This window comes from Varanus komodoensis, unplaced genomic scaffold, assembly GCF_004798865.1.
Source record: "Varanus komodoensis strain SLA01 unplaced genomic scaffold, ASM479886v1 scaffold24, whole genome shotgun sequence".
NCBI lineage: Eukaryota > Metazoa > Chordata > Lepidosauria > Squamata > Varanidae > Varanus > Varanus komodoensis.
Window position 1 is genome coordinate 12534435 of NW_025335641.1, and position 26428 is coordinate 12560862.

Genomic DNA, 26428 nt, shown 5'->3' on the forward strand with positions numbered 1-26428 from the left:
ATCCTGGCACCCTGACAAGTGCACGATGAATGTACTTGCAAGGATAAGTCTGTTGTACTTACATTTTAGATTTTTAGACACACATCAAAAGAAGTGTAACCTATGCAGAAGCTCTTGGAATCTGTTCTGCGACTGGCAACTAGTTCACTTTTTTCATGGCTACTGTGTTTCCTGTGGCAACATTACTGTTCCTCTAATAAGCATAGTATGAAAGGTGGATGTACATTCCTAAATGCTCAACATCAACTTTGTCTTCTAATCATATATTCACTGAAAAATTAGGAACATGTACCTAGCCTTCATATTTAGTATATTTACCTCAGTCAGAATCCCATTCCCACACGAAAATGGCCAGTCTTATACTGTAGCATGTGATGTGGATGTCCAGTATCGATATATTGATGCCTGTATGTTCCATGTGAGTGTGGAGGGTGGAAAGATGCTATTATTTGCCTTCTCCCGCCCACTCCATTGTTTCAAAGTGGAAGAAATTGTGGAAATCAGTTCTTTATAGCAAGTGTTTGTTTTATATTTGTGAGACTGGGGCATGAGGTGCAACTTGTCCACTCATCCATGGCTGAAACAGGATTTTGGATGAAGTAACCCACTTAAATGGACCTTTGTGTTTATTGTGGGAAACAATCAGTGTATCTGCAGTGAGCAGAGAGAGTGTGGAAGCATCTCCGAGCTTCTAGAATAGAAAACTTGAGCTTTGGCAGCCTCTGTGGTTATAGAGTTAGCCTGAGTTGCTTAGATGCTAAATCTGACTAGCCATAGAAATGTGTCCCCTAGGCCTAAAAAGCCAATTTGGAGGCGATGGGGAAGCTGTTCAAATTGAAATGTTTGCATAGCTACAGGTGCTAATTGCACAGGGAAATTATGTGAAAGAGGCTCCTTCACTAACACACTTCCTTTCAAAGGACAGTTACTGAAAGTAACAGTTGTGCTCTGTGATTATTTTTTAAGCTCCCTTTTGACTCTCCACCATTACCCTCCAACAGTGATTTGTTTGACTTTCTCACAGTGCAGGACAGAGGAGACAACTCTGAGTAAACCTACCAAACAAAAGAGGAAAAAAATGTTTTTCTAATGTAAACTGGCAGCTTGATCCATTGCAGGATTGACAGAGTGGCTCATAAGAGTGCAAAAGTTTGAACGTTTGTGCATGAGCTAGTGTGCCCTCATTACAAAGGCCTCATTGCCCATGCTGCTAGCAAAAGCTTCCTTTGCCAAGCACTTCCTTCCCAATTCTTGTGCAGCATGTGACATTTATTGCATCACTGAGGTTAGAAAGAGGGCATGTAAACCATGAATGTTGATCTAATTTTGCTCCGTCCATCAGCCAAAGTAATGCAGGGGATAAGCAGATCCATTGAAACAGGTGCCAATCAAAAACATGGGATGCTTAAGTAGGATCCAGAGACTTGCTACACCAGGATGGGGCATACTAAAGGCAATGCCAGTGACGTGTTTCCTTGAGCTTGATGTTACACCTCGCTAATGCTGGAGTAGGAGTTTAAATGTCTGTTGCAACCAACTAAACAAAGAAGAAATGGTGAGTGGATTGGCACTGGGTTTTTTTCCCAACAAAGGAAAGGTCTACCATGAGGCAAGTCTGCATTTCACAAATGATTTAGAATTGTTGGTGGAGCTGCCAGGACAAATGCTGGATGATGACTTTGTATATGATTAACTTCCTGCACAGGTTTGGTTTCATGTACCCTGCATGTACACAGCACACATACCTGGAAACCTGGAACCAAGCATGTTGGCATCATCTATAATTGTACACACAGACTACATGGATTTTTCTATACTAAAGTGATACCCACTTGGTAAATGCTAATACTGGTAAAGACTTCCTTGGTGACAGACGTTCAGGTTGGCACTACTTCCCCACCCTCAGAGTTTTCCTTTCAGAACTGCTCTTTTCCCTTTTCCTGCCCTCCTCCTGCATATCTTTTATCATTTGCTGGCAATTCCATAGGGAATGTGACCATAATGAGTTTGTGCAAAGCATGCCATGGGTTTAAACTCCAAATTGACCCCACAGCACTTTCCTTACAGGCATTCTGAGATACACTGATCAAAAGCTATGTTTTCGCTAGGAACAATGAACTCAAGCATTAGAAGGTGGTTATTATTTCATGTAAACCTAGGAGTCTGTGTCTTGCTGGTGTAGCTTTCCATGGCCTTTGTAGAGTTGTCTTCAAGTTTTGCATCAGGTTGTTGGATTTGCAAACAAGGCCGATTTATTCTTGGTTCTATTGAACAGGAAATTCTTTGGCCTCTGTATCATCATGTTTAAATGAATCAGTTTTGAAAAGAGAATTCTTTGTCTATGAAGATTGTTTCAGCACATTTTCATAGAGAGGAGGTGGGGAAAGAATAAATTGACATTAGTTCACTCCAAGGCAGCATGGTCTTTTCCAACTGACTTGACAAAATTTCAGTCTGATTGCAAACTCAGCTCAATACTTACGCTCAATTCAATGCTTAGAGAAGGTAAGACTGTATATTTCTGGTCTCCATCTGTGCTAATCTCACAGGGTTGTTGAGAGGGGGAATCAGCTAGACTTAACTCGTTTTTCCTTGGTTGAGCTGATTCTTGGTTTAGACCCAAAAATAAAAGGTAACCTTTTCCTGGTATGAAAAAGGTAATAGAAATTCTTCAGCTGCCTAATTCTGATGTCTTATGCACATGGGCAGTGAGAAAAGAAAAACTCATGAGCTAGGTAATGTTTACAGTGGTTTATATTCCTTAAAGCACAGTATCAGCTTTAAGTTAATAGACCAGCAGAAATGTTCACCAAGTCTCACTGCATACTCTTGCCTAAATTAGTAATTTGTGGCACATAGATGGTCCTTAACGCAAGTGTATGTGTGTGTGTGCGTGGTGTAACTACCATTTATTGTATAAAACTTCCCTATGTTGTCTACTTGGAAAAGTTTCTTACCACAGACTGCCAACAGAATACCCATTCACATGCCTGGCCTATATAAATAGATACAATTATCATACCAATAATGCAGTTCAACTATTTCTTTATGTTCTAAATAATCTGAAAGGGGTGACAGAAAAGAGGAACAAGGAGTTCCTCAACTGGAGTTTCGGAGGGTGCCCCTGTCAGGATATGCACGAGTGGTATTGAAATCAGATTTGTGTTAGAAGCAGAAACACGAACAGCATGCTTCTAAAAGACAATTTAAGGCTGCAAAATTAAAAACAAGTTCCACCATCATTCCTTTTAATGTAATACCTAAGTGGCATCTATCAGTTAAGATGCTTTTATTTGTTATGGTAGCCTTCCCAAGCCACCCACCTGGCAGATGTTTTGGACTGTATTTCCTGTTGTCTTCGGGGGGCAAGGCCCATATGCATGCTAGTTAGGGAGGATGAGAGTTGTAGTCCAGTGTATCTGGTGGGCACCAGCTTGAGGGTGGAGCCCATCTCCCCTCCACCCTTAAGATGTTACTATTTTATTTACAGAATTTGTATACCACTCCAGATTATCTGTAATATTCCAGATAAAACATTAACAATTAAAAACCATACATTCAGAACAGGAAAATATTTCAACTGTTATGTCTGATCAGCAAGGAAGGCTTCCTGGGCCAAAGGCCTTCTCTACTAGAAGCTGAAATGAACTTCGTGTCAGAGGCTGCTTGACTGTGTGTCAGAGGCAGTGAGTTCCATAGAAGCCTCTTCCCTTGGTGGATTCTAACTGGGCTGTAGGTCCATGTGGTACCACCATCTTCTGATGATCTCAGCGACCAGGCAAGGGAGAAGGCTTTCTAAGGTGTCCTGCTCTCCAATTCTTTTGGCCTAGTAATAAAACCGTAAACCTAGCCCAGTAACAAACAGTGCTGTTTCTCAGCAAAGGAGTTAAATGCTGAAAGGGGCTACTCCCAGCAACAGCTGCATTCTGCACTGGCCCCAACGTCCAGAGCAGCCTTAAGGGCGACCCTCAGTGCATTGGAGTAGGCTGGTATATTCCTGTGGCTAAGCTCTCCCTGCTGAGGAGGGCCATAGCTGGCAGAGCAGTTCAGACACTGGCATAGGGCAATTGTCTACCATGTGTTCACATCTAATCGGTTCCCAGTTACTAGAATCCTATTTAATCCAGGGCACATACAGATTAAGCTGGGTTGGATGAATGCACATCTGGTTGTGTGAACTTGAGAACACACGTTTACAGTGTCTGCATGTTACATGCTATTTACATACCACCTGTGAATGGTAGCTTGCGAACATAAGAGCTATGCTGGATTGGACAAAAGGCCTATGTGGTCCACCATTCTCTTTCCACTGCAGCCAAGCAGATATCCATGGGAAACCCCCAATGGGGCATGGACACAATAGCATCTTCCACCTCATATTCCCTCCCAGTTGGTGTTCAGAGGCATAGTGCTTCTGCGACTGGAAATAATATATAGCCATCCTGACTAGTAGCCACTGTTGTCCATGAATTTATTCTGTTCCCTGCTTAAGAATTCATTGCAACTTGTCGTAAAGGTTTCCATAGTTTAACTATGTACTGTGAAGAAGTACTTCCTTTTGTGCTTCTGTCCTGAATCTCCCACCAACCAGCTTCATTTGATGACCCTCAGCTTCTAATAGTATTAGAGGAAAACATCTGCTTCCACACCAAGCATACTTTTACACAACTCTGTCTTGCCTCCTTGTGTTTACCTTTTTTCTAACCTAAATAGTCCCAAACACTGTAAACCTTTCTTCATAGATGACTTCATCAAAAGTCTTCTGAAAATCCAAATAAAAATCTCAGCTGAGCCAAAGAGCCAAGCTGAAACTTCTCATGAAAGAACTTTAATGTGAAATTGGGAAAAAGCAAAAGTCATCTCCTAAAATCAAAGTGTTTATTTATCAGGAGAACAAGGCCATTCAAAATTAAATGGTCAATTCCATGGTCACGGGTAGTAATGGGGTAGTAAACAAGGAGGATTCTCTGCTGTTGGAGAATTCAGCCAGTTTAAAACTTCTGAGGATCCACACAGCTAATTTTAAGTTGGCTATAATTCCTGAATGAAAATCCTATGAGGCATCATGAATTCAAAAAATGAAACAAACAAACAAAAAAAAAAACCTGCATGATACTAAGCCAGGCTAACCTAACTGCATGATACTAAGTTTGCCTGAGTTTTGCTCTTACGGAAACTAAAAAATCAACTCCTGATCATCACCCTTTTTAGCAGAGAAGTGAAATCAAGAGTTATTTATGCAGAAAGCTGAAAAAATAGCTTTCAGGACAAATGATACCAGTGTAGAAGTCTGTGAATGTTGAAGGCGTAATGCAGCACAGCCCTTCTCAGCCTGGTATCCTCCAGATATTTTGGACTTCAGTGTGAACCAGCCTCAAGTAGTGTGGTCAATAATGAGGAATTCTGAGAGCTGGTGTCCAAAATATCAGAGGGCACAAGAATGGCATCTTTTACTAGAACACTCTGATCAGTAGGAAACTGCTTTGAAACAACAAAGAAAACATAAAAGTAAAGGAAGGGTGAGGCCCTTGCTGTTGTCTGCCCAGCCGTACAGTTTCCTGCTTCATTTTCCAAGGGCTGTATATGTCTCTCTGTGTTTTACTTTGTGTTCAACTTTTGCAATATTTGTTTCCTTGGCTACAACTGGCTTTTCATTTAGATGAAAATTAGCTCACATCTACCAGCTGAAAAATGCCCGTGGCAGTTGTAAAATGCATACATGAGATACTTCTGACCAAACTCTGCATTTGATTGCAGAGAGTTGAAGATGCTCCGGCTCCTTTCCCTACCCACAACTTAAACAAGAAGATAATTATGTCACTGCTATATAGGCAGTAAACAAGCTACAGTAATTATAAGTTCAGAAGCCTTCAGAGTTAAAATATATGTTCTGCTGGCCTGGTACACTATGATAAGCACCAGCCTACTTCCCTTTAAAGTGGTACTGTTGCATTACTTTGATAACAGGATAACTAGCAATGTTAACTCCTTTCAAAGCTCTGCTTTTGGATGGAAGTTTTCTTGTTGATGTAAACAAGGTTTGCAAGTTGTCAAATCTTCTGAGAGCACGTTTATATCTTGGGAGTATGAACCAGTTTTCTTTAAATGTCCTGTGGAAGTTAAACACAGCTTCATTCTTTTATGGGTTTCAGTGAAGACATGTAATTTGGAAGACCTGTATTTGATCTGTTAGCACACTTCTGAAGCTTCTGGAAAATTCTGTATCTCTGAGGGAGAACATGAATTTGTTGGTACAGCCTTGTAGCATGGCTGTGTGAAATTCTTAGTAAAGCTCGCTTTACCATTGCTGTACAGATATCTGTTCAGTGGCCTGAAAGGAGCTGGATATCACTGTGGCTCTCCACAGTCAATACCTGGCACATATGCACTGTGTCCTGTCTTGATTGTGGCGTATCACAGTTGGCACACTTTTAGAAGTAATACACATTTTTGCTGCTTGTAGAGAAGTATTTTTTCATTCCTGCTGATGGTTCCCATAATGTGATCAGGGCAAGCACTAGTGAAAAGAAAGCTGTAGACCGAAGGCAATGAGCCTAGGAGAAGGCTTATAAAATCATCCAGGTGTCTCAGCAACACTGATTTCTTCCTCCATTATCTGTTTTTTTCTTGTGTAAGGAAGGCAACAACAACAACAAAAAAGCAATCCTATTCAGGATGGTTAAATGTGCTTCCATCACTGGTTCTTGCCTATCATATTATATGCACAGAATTCTTTTATCCTTGTGTTACCTCTCATCAAATGGGCTTTGAAATGGGCATCACTCTTCAAAGTTGCCGTGAAATCTTGGGTAGTGGGGAGGGGATGGGGGGGGGGAATGGACCTATTGCCGGTCTTCAGTGAGCATAGTTATATGTTCTAACATTCTCCTTTTTTTTCTTTTTAGGTCTTTGATTTTAGGCTCAGAAGGGAAGACATGGAATGTTTAGACTCAATGAACATCAACAAAAAACTGATCCACCTTACCTACCCATTATGGAAAGGATGATCTTAAGATTGCTGCAGATGGCAGTTGCTCAAAGCCATGGTCTTCGGACTGCCTCAAGTCTGTCTTGCCATTTTGCTTGAATGCATTCTGAGCAGATGCAAATGACACATGTTGAAAGCTGCTTGCACAAAACTTATTAAAAAATTATTTTAGGCAGCCTAATGTTCCCACCTTCCAAGCACACTAAATATATTTCGGGAAATGGTGAGTCATTATGCAGCTCAGCTACAGCTGAGTAAAACTTACATGGCCAAAGACAGTACAGCTCTCTGATTTCTAGCCAAGGATGCACAATGGAGTTTGTCATCGGACACTATGAAAATTCAGTGGTCTGCCTCATTTAAGGTGTTGTCCACATACACTTCTTTCAGTTAATTGATCATTCTAAATCAGTTTAGAATTTAGAATCAGTTTAATAAAGATGCCTTTATTATATCATTGTATTCCAATTTTACTGGCAATTAACCTCCCCCTCAAAAAATAAAATAAAAATAAAAAATCCCTTAAGCATGAAAGTTCTGTTGAATCTTCTGATAAAGCAACAGGTTGGGTGCAGACAGAATGACCTGTTAACAAGGTAGCATGTAGGAAAAAGCTTACGGTGTCTGTCGTGACCTCAGACCTCGAAAGCAACTGTAGTCGGATATGCTTCAAGATCTTTTTGAGGCCGCACGAGTGCTGTTGCCACAGGCACTCAGTCACACCTTCACCTTGCCAGGCTTTCTTGATTTTGCTTTTTCCAAACAAAACAAAGACTTTCCTTGTTTCTCCTAGCAAAACGCAAGGAAAGTATTACATTGCTGCAGTGGTAAAGGGAGCAGTCTGATGAGGGACAAGAAGAGTGATGTAAAGTGAAAGGGATCTTGCAGCTGGCTGTCATCTGCGGCCACTGCAGGTGCTGGGAGGCTTCCACACCCCAAGCCAGGTCTCCTTAAGGAGCACATGTCTGAGTCCTTTCAAAAAAGTAGTTTTTGCTGCTTATATACAGTAGCAATGTTGAGCTGGTTGAACAATGATTCTCTGCTCTTTGTACAATTGAGGCACAGGGTTCACCTAGGTAAGGTTGCCCCTCTGCCCTGGAATTCTTTCTATAAATAAATAAGCCCTTCTGTTTTGTAGGAGACGATGCAGAGGACATCTATTCTTCCCTAAAATTACTTCAGATATACAATAGACTTCACTACCAGACCACAAACTAGCATAGTAGGCCCAGCTGTGTCCTGTCATTCACATCTTTCACTTTTCCCGAATCATGTCAAGCTGTGCCCTGAACTTTCCCTCTGTAGAGTAATTGCAAGTGTGCTCTGGGAAGACCACATCTAATCCTTGGCACTTCCAGGATCAGCTTGGTTGAGTGTGTTTCTATACGCCTTTGTTTTGCTGAGAACATGTTGGTTTGCTGCACTGAGATCACCAAGTCTTCCAAAGTCGCATTCTAGAACCATGCCAGTGTGTTTCTAAGTGCTATTCCTCAAAAACTGGACAGTATTTAGCTCTTTCCAGGGGATCAGAGGAAACGGGGATGTTCAGAACTGACTTAAAATGGTAGACTACTTACTAGGAAGAACCAAGGAATGAGAGGAGGCGCAGGGCATGCTTTCCCCTACAACAAGCAGAACAAAGTTTGTGTAAGGTTTGGGTTAAACTTCCTTATTTGAATGTATAGTAGGCTGGCTTCAAGAGCAAACTCGCTTTTTTTGTAGCAGCATAGAAATTCCAGTACTCATATTTACTGCAGCATAGGTATAATGTGTGATACTGAGACACATTTCTCCAAGAAACATCACCAATTGGTGTTTCCTGACTTCTGCCCTGGATTGCGAAGAGTAGTGGTCAGCAGATACTGTATCAGGTTGATGGGATCTACTTTTTCTTTTTACTAGAATCCATAGATCCACCAGCCAGAGGCATGCGCAAAACAGGGGCTGAGGTAGGCAAAAACAGATACAATATAGTGATTGGGGAGTGGGGGGGTTGGAGTCGGTTATCTGCTGCAAACACACCAGCATGAGCCTGCAAATACAAGTACAGACGCAAATCCATATCTCAATTATTACAGATCGGGAACCGCAACAAAATACTTTAAAAATGGTCAATAGCACAGCACAAAAGCTGGGTCAAAAGCAAACAGTACTCCTATTGTCCAGCTCCAAGGACTGGAGAAAAAGAAAAGAGGAGGAGGATGAGAAAGGTCTATGGAGCACCTTACTGAACTGTAGAAAACACTGAAAATGTCAGAGGCTTAGCTTGCCCAGTCGTTTTGTGATGCTTCTTGGGACGAATTAAAAGATTTGAAGACAATGCAGGTGGTGTGAGGACTATAAGCCACGTCACCAAAGCTGAGAAAAGGCTCTGTGGGAAAGGGCAGTTGACTTCCATGTTTGTTTGTTCTGAGCACAGAGCTTTCCAAAGCAAAGCTGCTTCTCTTCTGGAGGACTGCCTGGAAAATGCAAATGGGCAATGAAATAGGCTAGGAAGAGGTAATGCAGGTACACCTCACCTTTGCACTGGGAGACTAGATGTGTGGCCTCTACCTGCCCTTTCCTCCACTGAGGCAATCTTTTGTAAGAAATGTTGGTCCATCTTTCCTTCAGTCTGGCAAGCAGTTCCATGGTCTGATGATTAACATGTGGAATTTCTTTAGCCACCCATTTTTAATAGGCCACATTGCCAAGATGTTCAGTCTGACAATGTTCCACTGGGAAGTTTTGATTCTTTTCAAAGCTGAACATGGCTGCTCCTTTCCTGCAGCTGTCATAGGAGTGATGACAAGGATTTCCAGTGATCTCACAATCTGCCCCAAAGCATCAGCCCAACCTACCTCACAGGGTTGTTGTTGTGGGGATAAGATGGAGGAGGAGAGATAATGTAAGCTGCCTTGAGCCCTTTGTAGGAAAAAGGCAGGATATAAATAAAAAAAATAAAAAATAAATAAAATAGTTTTTCGAAAGCAGGTGTAGGACTGCAGAAGCATTTTGGCTTCTTGTACGGGATGAAATGCTCAGTCTTGAGTTCATCCTTCTCCAGTTTTGGGTAAGCCTGTGCTGCTTCATTCTCTATGCCACTTCTGAGAGACTTTCAGTCTAGCAGTCAAAGGTGTTCTTACAGTGTGGAGAAGAACCTTGAAGTGGGTGCATGCTCTTTAAAGATGAATCCATCCTCTGCTCCTTTTCTGAGTTTTATCTCCAGATTAAAAGCAGCATAGTTGAAAACGTTAGCAAGATGTTTATGTTTGAATGGCCATTTGTGTGTATGGCAAAGAACGAATAGAATCAGAGTTTTGTTTTACGTGCTCCTAAGAACTCTTAAAGAGTTTCCTGAATGTTCAAGACTAAGGCTCACACATCCCTGTTTCTTCCCATTTCGTTTGGAGGAGCGTCTTAACACTGCTTTTGGTCCCAACAGCATAGCCCCTCTTTTTCAGTCATGACCACATCAGGGTGAACTTCAGTGCATTACCAAAAAATAAAATCTCTGTATCTATTTACCAAACCCTTTTGGCCAATCTTTCCCCTTCAATTGTAAGAATGCACCTCACATTAATCCTAGGTAGGATACCTAATTATAAGGCTCACAAAGAAAGGAAAAAATGGTTTGTTTTCAGTCCTTTAGCTCACTTCCTTTAGCAAAACATATAAAGCCTGCGATTGTGAGGCAGTTGCAAAGGGGTTTCCTCAAATTATTCTCTGACAGTTGCAATTGAACTTAACTCCTATGTATATCGAATCTAAATATGAATACCTGTTGCTTAAGGGTACTTGATCATGTTGCCTTTCATGAGTCATTCAGAAAAGGGTGTGCTGCTATTGAAACTGGTAGTGGAAAAAAGAAAGACATGCACAAGTTAGCTGTGCTGTTGTGTTGACTGTTGAAAAGAGCCCCAGGATAGCTATCCATTTAACAGAACAGGAATTTCCGCCTGAAGCTCATGCATGATATTAATGTCCTGTGGTTATGGCTTGTAGTAGTCAGTTACACCAAGCAGTAAGATGGCAGTTCCTTTCTGGAGGCAGTAAACAATGTTAGTCCAACACAGAGTACAGCCATTGAATTAATGGGGGTTACGTTAGTCATGACCAACTTAAGCCTTGTTCATTTCAGTGAGTCTACTCTACATAAATGTAACATTAGATATTATCCTAGGTTCTTCTTAAAAACTGTACTAGTTAATGGGGAGCAGTGTATGATGTTTTTCAGTGGTGCAGTTAGATATTTTTGGACTCTGGACTTAATGGTTCCATCCAGGGGAATGGTGATGGGGAATGTTTCGGAACACTGGCAGGGAATAAGCAGCCCTCCAGATATGGCTGGACTGCAATTCTCACCAGCCCTGTGACCACAGGCAATGCTGGGCAATACTTGCTCACACATTCCCCATCTGTGTTTTAGAGTGTGAAGCTGGGGTGTGGAATCCCAGCCCCAGAGATGAAGTTCTTGCCACTGGGGCTTCCCATAGGGCCACACCTCCTTCTCCACCTCATCTTTCCCCCAAACATTTAGCAGGCTCCTGGCTTTGTGCTTTCTCTTCCCCGTTATAGAAGGGTAAAGTGCTTCTCCAAGGCTTAGGTACTAGCAGTAAGAGCTTTAAGCTAAAATATGACAGGCCTTTTTAACCTGCCCTGCTTATCTTTGGCTTCATCCTTCACTGGAGCATAGAGTTGTCAGAGGCTTAGCTTGTCCTGTTGTTTTGTGATGCTTCTCAGGAAGAATTAAAAGATTTGAAGACAATGCAGGTGGTGTGAGGGCAGTGGACTTCCTTGTTTGTCCCTGATAATGTTGGCTGTCGAAAAGAGAGCCCAGCATAGCTATCCATTTAACAGAACAAGAACTGCTCCAAAATGGAATCCAGCCCTTGAAAGAGGTCTGCTATAAAGGTTACATGGTAATGTTTCTCATTTTGCTTTGGTATGTGGTCCTGTCTGGGGACACATCTGCTTATTTCCTGCCTGGGGCTTTGGATGTCTGCCCCAGTGCTTTCTTCTATGCACCACTGGGTTCCTTAAAAGTCACTGAGAGTCCAACAGGCTGATCTACCCAGACTGCACGCTGGGGTGAATCCTGAAAGAAACACTTCAATCACAAGTCTCTGGTACAACCTGAAATACTGCACTGAAACATCCTCCCACTTGGGCAAATTATTAGAAGGAACCAAAGAATTGGCATACAAGAAGCTACTTTTTATCAGCTCGGGCTGTGTGCCCATCTATCGTTTTTGTTCCAAAAGCTCTCGATAAAGCAATCCCTGCTCTTGGAATGACCATAAAAGACAGGACAGAGGAACTCAGGCAGCCGTTCGGAAAGTTGCATCAGTTAGGGCATGGCCCACGAGGGCTGGAGCACCCCATCTCTCATTTGGAGCCCTAGATCTCTGGGAAGCCCACCACCCTGCTGACCCTGGACTCCTACTGAAGTAAAGATTCAGGGGCCATGATTATCTGTGTTGCATCTGATCCCTGCATTAGCTGAATTTTTGCCCCCATGTCCTTTGTCTCTCACTACCTGTTAATCTTTGTGCCTGAATCCCCCCTCCCCCCGAAATCAAATGCTTCCCTCTCCCCTGTCCATACATCCCTTTTAAAAAATAAGGCTATTTAAGACACACAGACTTTACAGCTTATGACAATTACTATAAGGAATTTGTGCCCTGGAAATACAGGTTTAGTCCAATAACTAACTGGAAGTAGCATCATCACATTTCCAGGTGCTGGCCTTTTGTACCATCTTGAAAACTGGAGGTGGAGTAAAATGTGAGCCCTCCTACATGCCAAGCAGGTTCATTCTATCCAGGCGTCGGGCTGGTGTGGAACAGAGGCATCGTGGCTCGTGGCAGTCCTCCTCCAGGCCAGGAGCTGGCACCGGAGGGCAAGAAGGCAATGGCTGCTTCTCCTGTTGATTAGCTTTATAAAGTGCTCCATGCCAAAAGAAACCGGAGTGGTACACACCACATTAAAATACAAATGGTTTTCAAGAACATTAAGGCAGTGGCTGGGATGTAGCCTAGCAAAATGTGCAGCAAAACAAAGCTGTGCTTTGAAGCCATCATCTCGGCTGGTAACAGAAGAGGAATGGGCAACTCACAACTGGCCAGATGTTTTGGCCTACAAACCCCATCTTCCCTGTCCAACATAGCCAACTTTGAGGGCTGTTAGGGATTGCTGTCGCAAAACATCTGGAGAGACTTTTCCAAGTCGCCCACCTTGGAAAAAAATGACAGGCAGGAGGAAGGAAAATTCCAAATGTTTTGGACTGCAATTCACATCATGCCTGGCTGTTGGTCCCATGGGTTGGGGCTGGTAGAAGTTGTAGTCCACAGTTATTGGAAGGGTACCAGGCTATGGGGGGAGGCTGGATGCTTGGCTGCTTGCTTGGTTATTCGCTTGCTCTCTCCACATGCTGTTAGCTACTGCTTTGTGTGTGTTACTTGAGGTTATCAGCCACGGTGAAAGGAATAGCAATTACTGCCAAGTGATAATTGCCACGATCCAAATGAAAAGCATAGCCAGGAGTAGGAGAGATGTAGGCTTTGCCCCATTCCTTTGCTCAGCCATACCTGGCATACATGCACACAGTGCTGGGACCAGAATAGTACTGAGATCATTTTGCAGCCACTGGAAAGAAGTCTTTGTCCCAAAGTGCACAATGGATGAAAAGACTAGGCAGGGTACAGTACCTCCCTCTGTGTCATATTCAGGCACAGGAAATGGTACTGGCCGGGTGTGTAAGACACAACTGCCCGTTATGAGTTGGGGTGTTGTGTGAACCCAGGCTGGATTCCTCTGGCTTGTTCATGGGCATGATGCTGCAGGGGTGGTTGTACCCATAATGGGCCGTTGTGTTGCTTTGCCAAATGGCTTCTGGATGATCACCATGCTAGCTGTCCCAAAAATGCCCGAGTGGCACTGGGAATGGCTGGCACTGGCTTCTGCCCACCCCCGCAACCCCTCGTTGTGATTGTGAGCTATTTGGGGGGGGGGGGGCTATCTTCTACCCTTTAAAGTATTTTAAAAAAACTTCAGATATGAGATCACTTTGTCCAGCCAGTTTGCACATTCCCCTTTTCGACTGGTCCCAGTGGAACCTTGGGGGGCCTGCCTGAGGTTGCCGGGTATTTTAAAGAATGGCTTCTGTCCCTCTTAATTTTTGCAAATACTTGCCACTAAGAATAGAATTGCCTGTCTTGTGCAATGGTGTTTCCTGCCAAAACATGTTTTTACCCCTTTCTAAATCCCCGTTGAACAAAGGAGCATGATCTTTTCTTCTATCTCAAGAGCATGCAAAAATGCGAAATGAGTTCTTTTGACAGCTGTCAGGTATAACCAAAGGGAAAAATCGGCTTGCCTGCTGCCTCTACGGGGCAATGCCTCGGGTGGGTTCCTTCAGGACTTTGCCTGAAGGCTGCACCTTCAGCTTGGCCCACTGGCGCTCCGAGGCCTGCAGCTCTGCAGCTGCAAAAGTCTACAGATGCCCAGGCAGGGGCAACTTCATTTGTTGTTTAAATTGCAAGCATTTTCAAAAGTTAAGAGGAACAACAATAATAAAATAATGACTTGCTAATATGGACGGTCCCTCCAATGGGCCACTGGGACACTTTGAAGGGACTTTTTGTTGCTGTCAAACAGGGAATCACAGAAGCGGCCTTGTCGGCCGGCTTCAAAGGAGGAAAAGTGTAAAGGAAACAGCATCCATGGGGGTGGGGTGGGGGTGGGGGGCTAAAATGGCTCATGATCGCCATTGGGAGTGAGAGGATAATTTTGCCTTCCCATGGTGCCTCCTGGGATACCCCCAGGAATACCTGTGTAAAGAATAATGCAATGTGTTTATATTGCATAGTGCATGTTCGATTGTGCTTTAATGGATTGTTATAAACTGCCCACGAGGCTTCAGCTGTTGGGTGGTATCGACCTTAAATAAATCATACAATAACACCAAGGAATGGGGAGAGGGACACCAGCCTAGAGAGAGCTCAGCTGAGTCGGGTAAACTGTGGGTTGCTGGCACTATAACCAGCCCACTGTGGCTTGTTGCCAGGGTGGCTTTGCATGATGCGAATGCTTCCAGTGCCTTTGAGCTTTTATGACGGGTCGGGGCGTAAGGGCCACCCACACATTTGCCCCTGCTGGAAATCAGTCCTCCTCTACCACACTTGGGTTTTGAAAGTCCTCCACTGACACCCCAGGGTGATTTTTCGGGGGGGGGGGAGATTTGCAGCATTGTGGAGGGGAGAGTTAGCACTCCCCTCAGGAGACACACTGCCTGAAAAAAGGCTTTCAGCAACAGCGCTGGGGCTTTAAAAACACACCTTTATTTGTGCAACTGCTACTGAATTATTTCTGTGGTCCTGCACACTTGTGCATAGCATGACATTTCTCACCTCCCCCCCCCCCCCCCCCCCTAAGGAAAGCTTCCTGGAGGCAGCGCATAGGGTCCCCTGTTACCCCTGTTAACCATTTTGTCTCACAAATCAAGGAGATGGCAGTTCAGAGAAATGCCCTTTGCTGTTCACCACCTGCTTTCACACCTTTTCTAGGTGAGTCTGTATGTGGCTGAAAGGTAGAACTCGAATCTGCTGCACGAATACGCAGAACTGTGCAGCTGTGAAGCAAGATGCAACAGGAAATATGCTATTAACAGAGATTCCGTAAAGTAGGGGTACAGAACCTCCAGGCCATGGGCCTGATACAGCCTGTGGGGTACCCCACTGTGCCCCTCTTGAGGTCCTTCTAGGGGCTTGGGCTTGGCTTCATTAGGGTGGCCAGAATTTCTTTTTTATGCTCATACAAGCAGCTAGAAGTGCAAGGCTTGATTAACTGCTGATGGTGCCTTTCTCCATGCTCGGAAAATTTGGCCTTTCAGTAACTTACAGTGGGCAACCTTCAGGATGTATCATTGCAATGGTTTTACTCCAGCTAGGACTGACATTGGACAATGCATACAAACAAACTCGGAGTTGGCAATGCTGTGTATGACTAATGTCTTCACAATCAAACTACTGTAAAAGGCCCAGACGGCTGGTCTGGGTGCAATGATCCCTGAAGATCTTTCAAGTCTAGTTGCCCTAAACACAATTGTCCTTAGCCAATTTGTTTGATTAGCTTACATGATTAAAGTTGAGAGCAAAAAGGACCCTGATGGGTTTTGTCGAGGATGTCAATAGCTAGAGGATTCAAACAACCAGGCTGCTCCCATGGGGGCAGAACCAGGGACTTCAGCTGCAGTGCCCTAATTGAAACTTGCATCTGTCCTACTTTATTATATTTATATCCCACCTTCTTTTCCTTGCAAGGAACTCGAGATGGCTTGCATAATTTTCCTCTCCCCCATCTTATCCTTACAACAACCACCCTGTGAAGTAGGTTGCCCTGAGAGTCCGTGGCTGGCTCAAAGCCACTCAGTTAGCTCCATGGCCAGGTGGAATGGGGATTACAACCCAGATCTCCCGGGTCCCAGCCTCACCCTCTTTACCGCTACACCACACTGGCTGGCTACCAGGGGTGGACTCCAAGCAGGGAGTTGCTACAAGCAGCCACCCTCACTTGGACAAATGAGCCTGCAGAACCAACTTTGTGTCTGTGGCACCCTCACACTTCAAGTGCCTCCTTTTAAAATGCAAAGCCACCAAGTCAACAATGCACACGTGTTCCATTGCTGAGCTGTAGGGAAGGTTGCATGACTGGCAGAACTTCCCAGGAACCCGATGGCATCCTTCAGAAGCAGCGCTCTCCAAGAAAAGGCAGTTCACACATTAAGTTGCCAGTCAACAAGGACTAAGTAATCAAATGATACCCGCACCCTCTCTCTTTCCTCTCCTTTCATGTGGGTTTGCCAGCTCCCCTGCACCCTCTGGAGCTTTTTACACCAGTTTGATCTTGCAGCCATTAGAACGGCACACACTTGGCTCGCTCCTAGGAGCTGTGTCCGTGTTAGTCCTACTTTGAGAAAACCCGCTGAAATGAATGGGGCTTGCAAGTTACTCCATGGTCGGGTGCACGCTGTTAGCAGCAGCAGGTGACCTACGGAAAGGCCCAGGGCATAGCGATTGGCAGGCCCAGTTGCGGCTCCGCTTGGAGGGAGCGCACGGGAGCAACAGCCAGACAAAAAGAGTTGGCAAGCCGCCCGGGGGCCTGGAAGAGCCTCCCTTGGCTAGGCCGAGACACTGCTGCAAGGAGGGCCCTCGGGCAGCGGCTTGGCGCCGCACCACGCATCCGGTCCCCCTTCTCGCGCCGGTGTGGGCACGCTGCGCATAAAAGCCCCTCCAGCGCCGGAGCAGCCCAGACACAACTTTTCCGCCAGAGCCGCTCCGCTGCCGCCCGGCGGGGAAAGGGACAGGTGTCGAGGCCACGCCCGGCAGAAGCCGCCGCCCGCCTGCGAAGCGGCAAGCGCCACGCGGGCTGCAGAGAGAGGGCGGCGAGCCCACCGGCCCCGCGCGCCCCGTCCCGCTGCGCCCCCCGCCTCGCTCTCCGCGGCCGGCCCGCGGCTGCTCAAGAGTTAAGAAGTGGCCCTCTGGAGGAGCAGAATCGCCGGAAACTCCCAGGCTGGCCTTTGCCAAGGGGGGCGTTTTAAATGAGCCGCGGAGGCAGCCCGGCTTTTGTTACGCGACTTGGGCCGGCTTGCGGGCCGGGCGATGCCTCCGGAGAGGGAGCAGCGTCCTGCCTGAGCGAGGTAAGGGAAGCGGGGTTGGGGTGGCCATTGGAAGATCGGGCGCGGGCTGGAGGATTGGGGGGGGGGGCGGCTGCGGCGTGGGTTGAAGCCCCCGTCTCACACGGCTTCTTTTTGGAAGGAGGCATTTGGAGTGCGAGCGTGCCTGGCAGGATCGGGTGTCCTGCAGCTCCGTTTTGTTAAAGGTGTGATCGCTTGTAGCGACTCCCCGCTTTGAGTTCACGCCTAGTGGCAAGCCCGACTTTCTTTCTTTCTTAGTAACGTGGGAATCCGACTGGCCGACCGCACGGAATCGGAGGGTCTTTGGAACGGGCTATGACTTAGACGTGCATGTGCGTGCAAGTTTGCTCATGCTGACTGAGAATGAGTCCCACCGTGTTCAGTCAAAGTGCGCGTAAAAATTGCAGCCTTCAGCCCTCTTCGCAGTTGTTGCTACTAGTCAGGAAAACTTAAGCCGCCCGACAGAAACTGACGGGAACGGAGAAGCAGTTGCTCGAGAGTAAGCTGCATTCATCCGGTGCAGTAAAGTCCCCAAGACTGCTGTGACAGAGCGTGGGAGGCGAGTTCGCTAACTTGTCTCTGGACTTCGCGCCTCGTAACCGAACGTGTGAACGGCCTCTGCTTGGGAGGGTTCTGGCTGAGCCGATAGGAAAGACTGTCTCTGGTATTTGATTTCCGACGACTGTTTCACCCGTGCCAATCGTTCTCTGATGTTGCAGGCGACTGATAAAATGAGCTTGCATATAAAAACACAACCCCCGGAGGCTAACTTCGAAGGCTCCAGTGAAATCAGTTCTCATGGCTGATGGCACAGAATTGACCGAGAGGGTGATCTCTGAATATGTGTGCATAGGCTGCGGGACAGCGGAGGATTAACATAATTAATAAGGTGAGAAGAGAGCTGAAGACCAGGGCAATGCCTTAACTTTATCCCCATAGCGCAGGCTGGGGGATTTGCTGGTTATGCAAATACTCTGCTTAATCTACCAAGGAGAGCTTGCTGGAGAATAGGTAATTTATTAGTTGGGGATCTTCTGAAGTGACCTAAACAAAATACTTAAGCTGCATGCGGAGAGAGGCAGAACACTTCTTTTTCAAGGCAGAAAGGTTTCCTTTGGTGAAAAAACATGTGAGGTTTTTTTGCGTGGGAAGCTTTTCCCTTCCAAGCTCTAGAGAGCTCCCCTGATTTACTTGGCAGGAGATGACTGGAAGCAGTGATTGGGTGCTTCAGTGGTACTTGTGCGCTGCACAGAACAGGAGGGTCTTGTTTCTTTTTAAAAACCCGTATTTCCCTCTTCTGAGGAATTTGGAAGAAAACTTGAGATGGGATGTTGAAGGGACAGGGTTACAGCTGGGCATATTGGAGGATCCAAGAGATGGGGGTTTTGATTTCAGGCTCAGTTGAAAGTGTTGCCACGTAATGGGACAAAAGCAACTTTCAATCCGTGCAGTTTGGTTGATGTCTTTGGTTTTCTCTGCCTCCTGGAATATTTTGGAGCAACCTCTATCCTCTAGCTATCACATCCCCGACAAAATCAATTAGAGTGTTGTGTGTGTGTGTGTGTGTGTGTGTGTGTGTGTTCCTCTCTCATCATTAATCATATGGACTAAATTGTCATAAGGGTTTGACTTTGGAAGAGTGCATTTGGAGCAGCAAGACCGAAACTTCTTTGGAGCTTTTTCAGTTATATCCTACTGTGATCTATGCTTAAACTCTCATCTATAGCCCTGAGCCAACTTTCTGTGTATGCGCCGGGAGGGGGAAATCTGCAGTTCTCCCACATGTTCACGCAGAGATGCTTTGTGCAAAAGGCAAAATAGCCTCATGTGCATACACCATGTGTTGAGAACTTTCTCACAATGTGTGGAAGGCTGACCTGGAGACAGACACAATCGCAATTCCCAATCCAAGTCTCATTCCTCTGCTTTTTCACATCTACGGAGGTTCTTGCTCCAGGCTATACAAGAGCCCAGTCTCCTGATATATTCACAATCAAAAGGAACATTCCTTGTGGCCTAGTGGTTAAAGTGCTGGCTGTGGAGGTAGGAAACCATTCAGATTCAATAGCCCATCTCAGATCTGATCCATAGTTTGGGAAAAAAGTGCTCAAGTTGAAATGAGCCTATGCTTGTTTAGCGCTGCTAAACATAGAACAAGAGAAGGCCTGATGCATGCACATGTGTGTGTTTGCGCTCACACACACACATATATATGTTGCAGTAATTGATTCCATGCTTAATGTAGTGCAACCCTGTCATTTGAATGTTTACTTTCTACTTACTGTTTGGCATTTAAATGCTTGTAAACTGAAGCTGTTAAACTTTGGGCATATCATGGGGAGGCAAGACTCACTGGAGAAGACAGTCATGCTAGGGAAAGTGGAAGGCAGAAGAAGAAAAGGAGGAGTGATTTTGAGATGGACTTACTCCCAGCCTTGAAGTCAGCCTGGGCAGGGTCATCAAGGAGAGGACATTTTGGAGGGTGCTCATTCATAGGGTTTCCATAAGTCAGGGATAGGTTGACTACACATAAGAGCTAAATATGTTGTGTCTAAGTGCAAATATGTATGCATGAATTGGCTGTCTGTGATCAAGCTCATTGTGTATTGTTGGGTGAAAGTCAGTATTTTCGACCCTACCCTACCTAATAAGTGAAGCTAAAATAAGCTTTAAGAGTCTTGAATGAAGGGTACATTATTTATCTCACCTCCTTTCTCTGAATAATTAAGTTGAAGTTTTTAACCTGGCTTGCCTTGTCAAGGTAATTGACTACACCAAACATTGCCATATCTTGAATACCTTTGTGCTCAGTCTTGGTTCCATACCTGCTTTTATACTTCACCTTTTCATGGGGAATTCAGCAGGCAGACAAGTTAGGCTGCTTGTCAATGAGAGACCAACCTCCAAACTGCACACAGGACTGTAAGCCAAAAACCAATTTGTTCTCTTTTTTCCTGCCCAATTATAAATGCTCAGGAAGGACTTCTTTCAACTCTTACTTTTTCTCTGGTTGTACTGATTTCAATTCCAGAGATGTGAAAGCTTGGAAAAAGACACGGGAATGGTAAGGGACATCTCTGGTTTTTTTTTAAACCAACCCAACTTTGGTTCATGTCTGTATTGATGCTAAGGAAGAACTTTCCCCCATTTACTAATCGCACACCTTCCTTTCCCCTACGAAGTGGTTCAGATCTAACCTGAGTGTTTAGTAGATATGGAATCAAGAAACAGTTTTTCTTCTCCAGCCTGAACCATCTATAAAAGGCAGCTTGAAGCATTAAGATATAGTTTAGGCTGCAATCCTATACATTCTTACTTGGAGAGGGGGAATCATTGAATTCATTGGGACTTCTGTGCTTAAGGTTGTCATCTACGGAGGTCTTCTACTGTTATGTGGAAGTAGGTGGGAAATCCTCAGAGCAGATGAAATCTCAGCATTCTCCACAATTCCAATTTCCTCTCATTTACTTGTTTAAAGAGTCATTTTCATTTTGTGTGTTTGAAATACGTCTGACACTCTTTGGGTATTCTGTTTTAGCAGATGGGTTTATGCAGGTTTTTTAATGATTGCATTCATCACATTGTCATAAGTGAGCCATTTTAATCAAGACAGAAGCTGTAATTGTTCTGCTGTGATCTGATTGCAAACTGAGCAATTAGGCTGATAGAGTAGAAATCGGTGCATCCTGGGTAAAACTGAGAGAGTGTCTGGACCTCAGGGGTCTGAGCATTAAAGTGTGAAGGTGCTTCTCTACACAAGGCAGTTGTTGTGCTCTGATGACCCTTCTTTGCTGAAGGAGGTTTGTGGAGCCCTTTCACGACATTGTCCCGATCCAGTGGTGGTCCCACACCATTAAGTTGCTTCTCCTGCTTTTTCTGTGAACAGGGAAATGCAGTGTTATTTTTACGACGGCTATGACCTCCAGGTACTTCCCTCATAGCAGTAAGTTCTGGTCTCTTGGAGGGAGGATGCTGGGGGCATGGTTGTGATGTCAGTGGTGGGACCGGGGTTTGGCAGTACCTCATCTTGCACTTTTTCCCCTGTGCCCCTTTGTCACTGCTGCCCCATGGCAATAGGCTGTGATGGCTCTCTGCTTTTCCTTCCCTCCCACTTGTTTCTGGATGGCCAACTGCACTGCAGCAACAGGGTGGGGAATTCTTGGGGGGTAATCCTTGGTCTGCTGGGCGTTTGGGGTGAAAAGAGCAGGGAAGGAGATGGGTGAGAGGAAGGATGCACAGGCGTTCACCTGCGTGCGGTGTCTCAGACTTACCAGTGACCCCTCTGAAAAAACCTTCCTGATTGCCCCCTGTGTCTTCGTGAGCCACGGGTCTCGTCTGAAGTAAATCAGATTGTCATCAATAGCCTTTTTAGTGCTTTGTGGTGATATGCAGGAGAAGGAGAAAAACAGGTCTAGAGTGCCCTTTTGATGACATTCTGTGTTCTCATGTTGTCTTCAACTTATGGCAACCCTATGGATGAAAGTCCCCCAAAATGCCCTATTTCTGACAGCCCTGCGCAGCTCTTCCAAATTCAGGTCTGTGGCTTCCCTAATTGAGTCATATCTGGTCTTCTTTTTCTTTGACTTTCCGATGGCTGTTTTCTTCAGAAAGTTTTACCTTTCCATGATGTGCCCAAAGTAGGAGAGTTTTAATTTTGTCATTTTTGCTTCTAAGAAAAGCTCTGGCTTGATTTGATCTAGGACCTACTTGTTCATCTTTCTCTTGGTGCAGGGTAATCGCAATGCTCTCCTTCAGCATCATGTCTCAAATGCATCAATGTGCAGAGAAGCCCAAAGTTTCTGCGATTAGATCGGATAGTGGTGTGACTTGAAAGATCCTTTATTCCTTCTTTGCTATCATGATGTTGGGCTCTAATATCAGTGTCGTTATTTCTGATAAGCCACTATTCCTTATGCTAGATCCCAGTCAAATCTGAATAATAGGCAAAAATAAGTGATTTCATTGTTGGTGTTTAATTGCATAATTCTGACCACAGCTGATCTGCAGGATCTCGTATTTGGGTTTCAGAATGCTGGTTGATGACTTGTAGTAAACTCAAGTGATTATTCTTGAAAACTAACTGTTCTGCCTCTCTCTCTCTCTTGCTTTTAAGGATTGTGGTTTTTGAGATCACTCAGAAGGTGATAGACATTAGAGCTGTAGACATTGGGACGTTGCGGCCACCAAGGACAGCTGGTGACATTCCTGCCCTAAGTCACCGCTTGGCAGCTGTCTGGAGAACTGCAATCCAGGCTGCAACCATGGATGTTATCAGCAGCCCCCATGGGAAGAACCTCAATGAAGTCAGCGACTATGTCAACCACGCCATCATTAAGCGGCATTACAACTTCACAGGGAAGCTGAATGAGAACATGGACACTAAAATCAAAGCCACTTCAGTGGTCTTTATCATCATATGTTGCTTCATTATCCTGGAGAACATATTTGTCTTACTGACTATCTGGAAAACCAAGAAGTTCCACAGACCCATGTATTACTTCATTGGGAACTTGGCACTCTCTGATTTGCTGGCTGGGGTGGCTTACATTGCCAACCTCTTGCTGTCTGGGCCCACGACCTATACGCTCACCCCTGCCCAGTGGTTTCTTAGAGAAGGGAGTATGTTTGTGGCATTGTCTGCTTCAGTCTTCAGCCTCCTGGCCATTGCTATCGAGAGATACATTACAATGCTGAAGATGAAACTCCACAATGGCAGCAATAGCTTCCGCTCATTCCTGCTCATCAGTGCCTGCTGGGTCATCTCTGTGATATTAGGAGGTCTCCCGATCATGGGGTGGAACTGCATTGGTCTCCTAACAAGTTGTTCGACCGTGTTGCCCCTCTACCACAAGCATTACATCCTCTTCTGCATCACTGTGTTCACTGGCCTCCTGCTGTCCATTGTGGTTCTGTACTGCAGAATCTATATCTTGGTAAGGACAAGAAGCCGCCGGCTGACCTTTCGGAAGAACGCGGCCAAAGCCACCCGGAGCTCAGAGAAATCTCTGGCTCTGCTTAAGACGGTGATCATCGTTTTAAGTGTCTTCATTGTCTGCTGGTCTCCTTTGTTCATCCTTTTCTTGCTAGATGTGAAATGCAAAGTCAAGTCTTGCCCTATTCTCTTCAAAACGGAGTATTTCTTAGTATTGGCAGTTCTCAACTCAGCTACTAATCCAATCATTTATACGCTAACCAACAAGGAGATGCGGAGGGCCTTTTTCAAAATTGTGCGGTGCTGTAAGTGTCCCACCACAGATTCTGGGACCAAATTCAAGAGGCCGATCATTGGAGGAATAGAGTTTAGCCGAAGCCGGTCAGACAATTCCTCCCATCCGCAGAAAGATGAGGGTGATTCTCCAGAGACTATTGTATCTTCGGGTAATGTCACTTCCTCTTCTTAGGAGTTCTTGCAAAGAGGAGGCATGAGAACCTTAAAGGCTGCTCACTTGTCTCCTACCTGAAAGAGGAGAGCTATGGGGAAAGAGATCACTCTGAGGTGGGAAGTGGGCACTTACTAGCGTGCCGTTGACAGCATCAGATGGATGGTGCGACTGGAAAATATTTCCCACTGGTAGCTGCTTGTGTGTGGGCTTTGTGCTGAGACAGCTTCAGGTTGTTAGGAACATTCCTGACTGACGTTAACTCTGAAAGACTGGAACCTTGGTAAACCAGCATATTTCTGAATGAGAGTGTCATTGGGGGTGGAAAGAAGGCATCTTCCTATGTTCTCTTCTTCCTAAAACAAATGTGAACTCCCTGAAACAAAGTTCTTGCTGTTTTTGAATGATGACCTTCTACAACTAGGCCAGGGAAGCAGATGTGCCACTATATTCTGGGTGGAGATAAAGAGGACTTGAGGATTTTGGCTCAGGATTGGCTGAGGTGCTAATGCACTTGGGCATGTTCGGTTGAGAGTCCATGGGAATTAGACGTGGAAGGGGGCAGTGGGTTAGTCTGAGGAGCAAAGACTAGGCTGCTTGCTGTCATCAGAGTTGCGTGAACTTAGTGGGACTGTGCTTGAGTTAGGTTTGGCATGTTTGGAGCAGTAGCAGAAGTGTGGTTTGAACTTGGAAGCTGAATCGATTTGATAAATGTGCTACTCAATAACATGGTGTGTTTATTATGAATTTCTATAGCGCCTCAGTATACAAAATACCATCCAACAGCCATTGTTTCGCTTAACCTTACCATGATCCTAAGAAATAGTTTTAGGACGAAAGATGAGACTTGGACATTTGCAAGCCTTGAAGATTGAACAAAGAGATGTGAGTGGGGAGTACAACGAAGCCAGGGATCTATATTCCACTCCACCATACTCCAGACCCTTCATATCCCAGAAAGTTCATAATTTTAAAGGTGTTTATAGGCTGCCAGTCAGTGTTCCCAGAAAGTGTTCTTTGTGTTTATTGAATGTAATTTGTTACTGTGTCAATCTCTATTGTGTGTATATGTATGTATGCATAACTAACCTGAATTAATCAGGTTAAACATGTACAAAGTGTAGAGGGGCTAACAGGCATAGCTGCTGTCCCATATCTAGAACAGTAATCTGCGGTCTGTTTGGATCTAGGACCTTACCTTTAATCCCAAACTGCAACATGGACCACAGTTTAAATTATTTGCCCATTTCCCCCTCTTGCTTCCAGGGGTGACCAGATGCAAAAAGGGACAACAAGGCTTTGTACTTGGAGCACCTGTGTAGGGGTAGCTATTCTAGTAGGCCCAGCTTGGCATGAAAGAGGGGGACTGTGTACCCTCTGCCACACAACCATTACAAGCGCAGGAACCGCTCTTCTCCCTTGGGGAGGGACCCTCACAAAGTGGATGAGGATATGCTTCGTATTAGAACGGTCCCAAACCCTAAATGATGGACACAGAACAGCAGTGGTGCCCTCCCTGATATGAGCCATGTGTGGGCCCTGACCCTAGTGCTTAGAAGTTTACTGTGGGAATAATGTACAGGGTAGCAGAAATCAATGATTAATATGCGGATATTGATGGAATTTATAATTGCGTGTGTCTCTTTTTCTAAAGACTTTCGGCCTTCTAGTATTTGCAGTGCAATGTTTTGTTTTAAATAGTATTTAAAATGTTTCTGACTTTGGTTCTACAATTTGCACATAGCTTCATTGACCTCTAAACATTAATAAACTGGGGTTTTTGTACATGTTCTATTATGACTATTCCTTCCTCCACATTTTTATTATGGCTGAAGTTAGGAAATGGTTACATTATCTCTATGCCTAGAGGACAGGTCAACATTTGCCATGATGAAAGAAGCAGATGCATTCATGTGGTCAACATAAACAGCCATACACAATGGGTAGAACAAATTATTAAGAGCATCAGATGTTGAACACCTGTTTACCCAGGCAGCATTCAAATTGGAAGAGGTGAGACACATACACCCCTATAAAAAGCACATGTAGCTACAACATCAGCCAACAATGTTCTCGTTTTTCAAAAGTCCTATACCAAACTATTTCTCATTAGTTTAGTATTCCCCAGGCCCAGTGCCATTCAGGTGTGTTGGATTGCAACCCCCATCATGCCCAGCCAGGATGGGTATGCTGGCTGGAGATGAGAGTTGTTGTCCAACTGGAGTGTGCCAGCTGGGGCAGTCTGCATTAGTTGATTTGGAGTCGTTAAAAATGACACCTATCCTTTTCAAAGTACATATTTGGCCTTACTAAAAGCTGCTCTCTTCACGTAGCAGAATGATGTGACAGTGCATTTCTGGGATTATTTTACACAGGGCTGTAGCA

The 26428-nt window shown here is 44.9% G+C and overlaps 2 protein-coding genes across 7 annotated transcripts in view; both read left to right on the forward strand.

Annotated features, from left to right (window-relative positions):
* The window catches only part of LOC123024528 (uncharacterized oxidoreductase ZK1290.5-like), a 70335-nt gene extending 62813 nt beyond the window's left edge, over positions 1–7522 (forward strand). For all 3 annotated transcript variants that reach the window (XM_044432341.1, XM_044432340.1, XM_044432343.1), the window contains one exon: positions 6906–7522. Coding sequence is in view for 2 of the 3 variants with exons in the window: in XM_044432340.1 (XP_044288275.1) it covers positions 6906–7007 (102 nt within the window). In the remaining variant the exon portion in view is untranslated. The remainder of the gene's footprint in view (positions 1–6905) is intronic.
* Positions 7523–17406: 9884 nt separating this feature from the next.
* S1PR1 (sphingosine-1-phosphate receptor 1) lies at positions 17407–25835 on the forward strand. 4 transcript variants are annotated; one of them, XM_044432520.1, is made up of 3 exons: positions 17407–17666; positions 17922–18552; positions 22777–25835. In XM_044432520.1, the coding sequence occupies exon 3, from the start codon at positions 22925–22927 to the stop codon at positions 24062–24064; it is 1140 nt and encodes a 379-aa protein (XP_044288455.1). In that variant the 5' UTR covers positions 17407–17666; positions 17922–18552; positions 22777–22924; the 3' UTR covers positions 24065–25835. The 4 variants fall into 4 exon arrangements, with proteins under 4 accessions (XP_044288455.1, XP_044288456.1, XP_044288457.1 ...); XM_044432521.1 differs by having other exon boundaries at positions 18383–18552; XM_044432522.1 differs by lacking the exon at positions 17922–18552.
* The last annotated feature ends 593 nt before the right edge of the window (positions 25836–26428 follow it).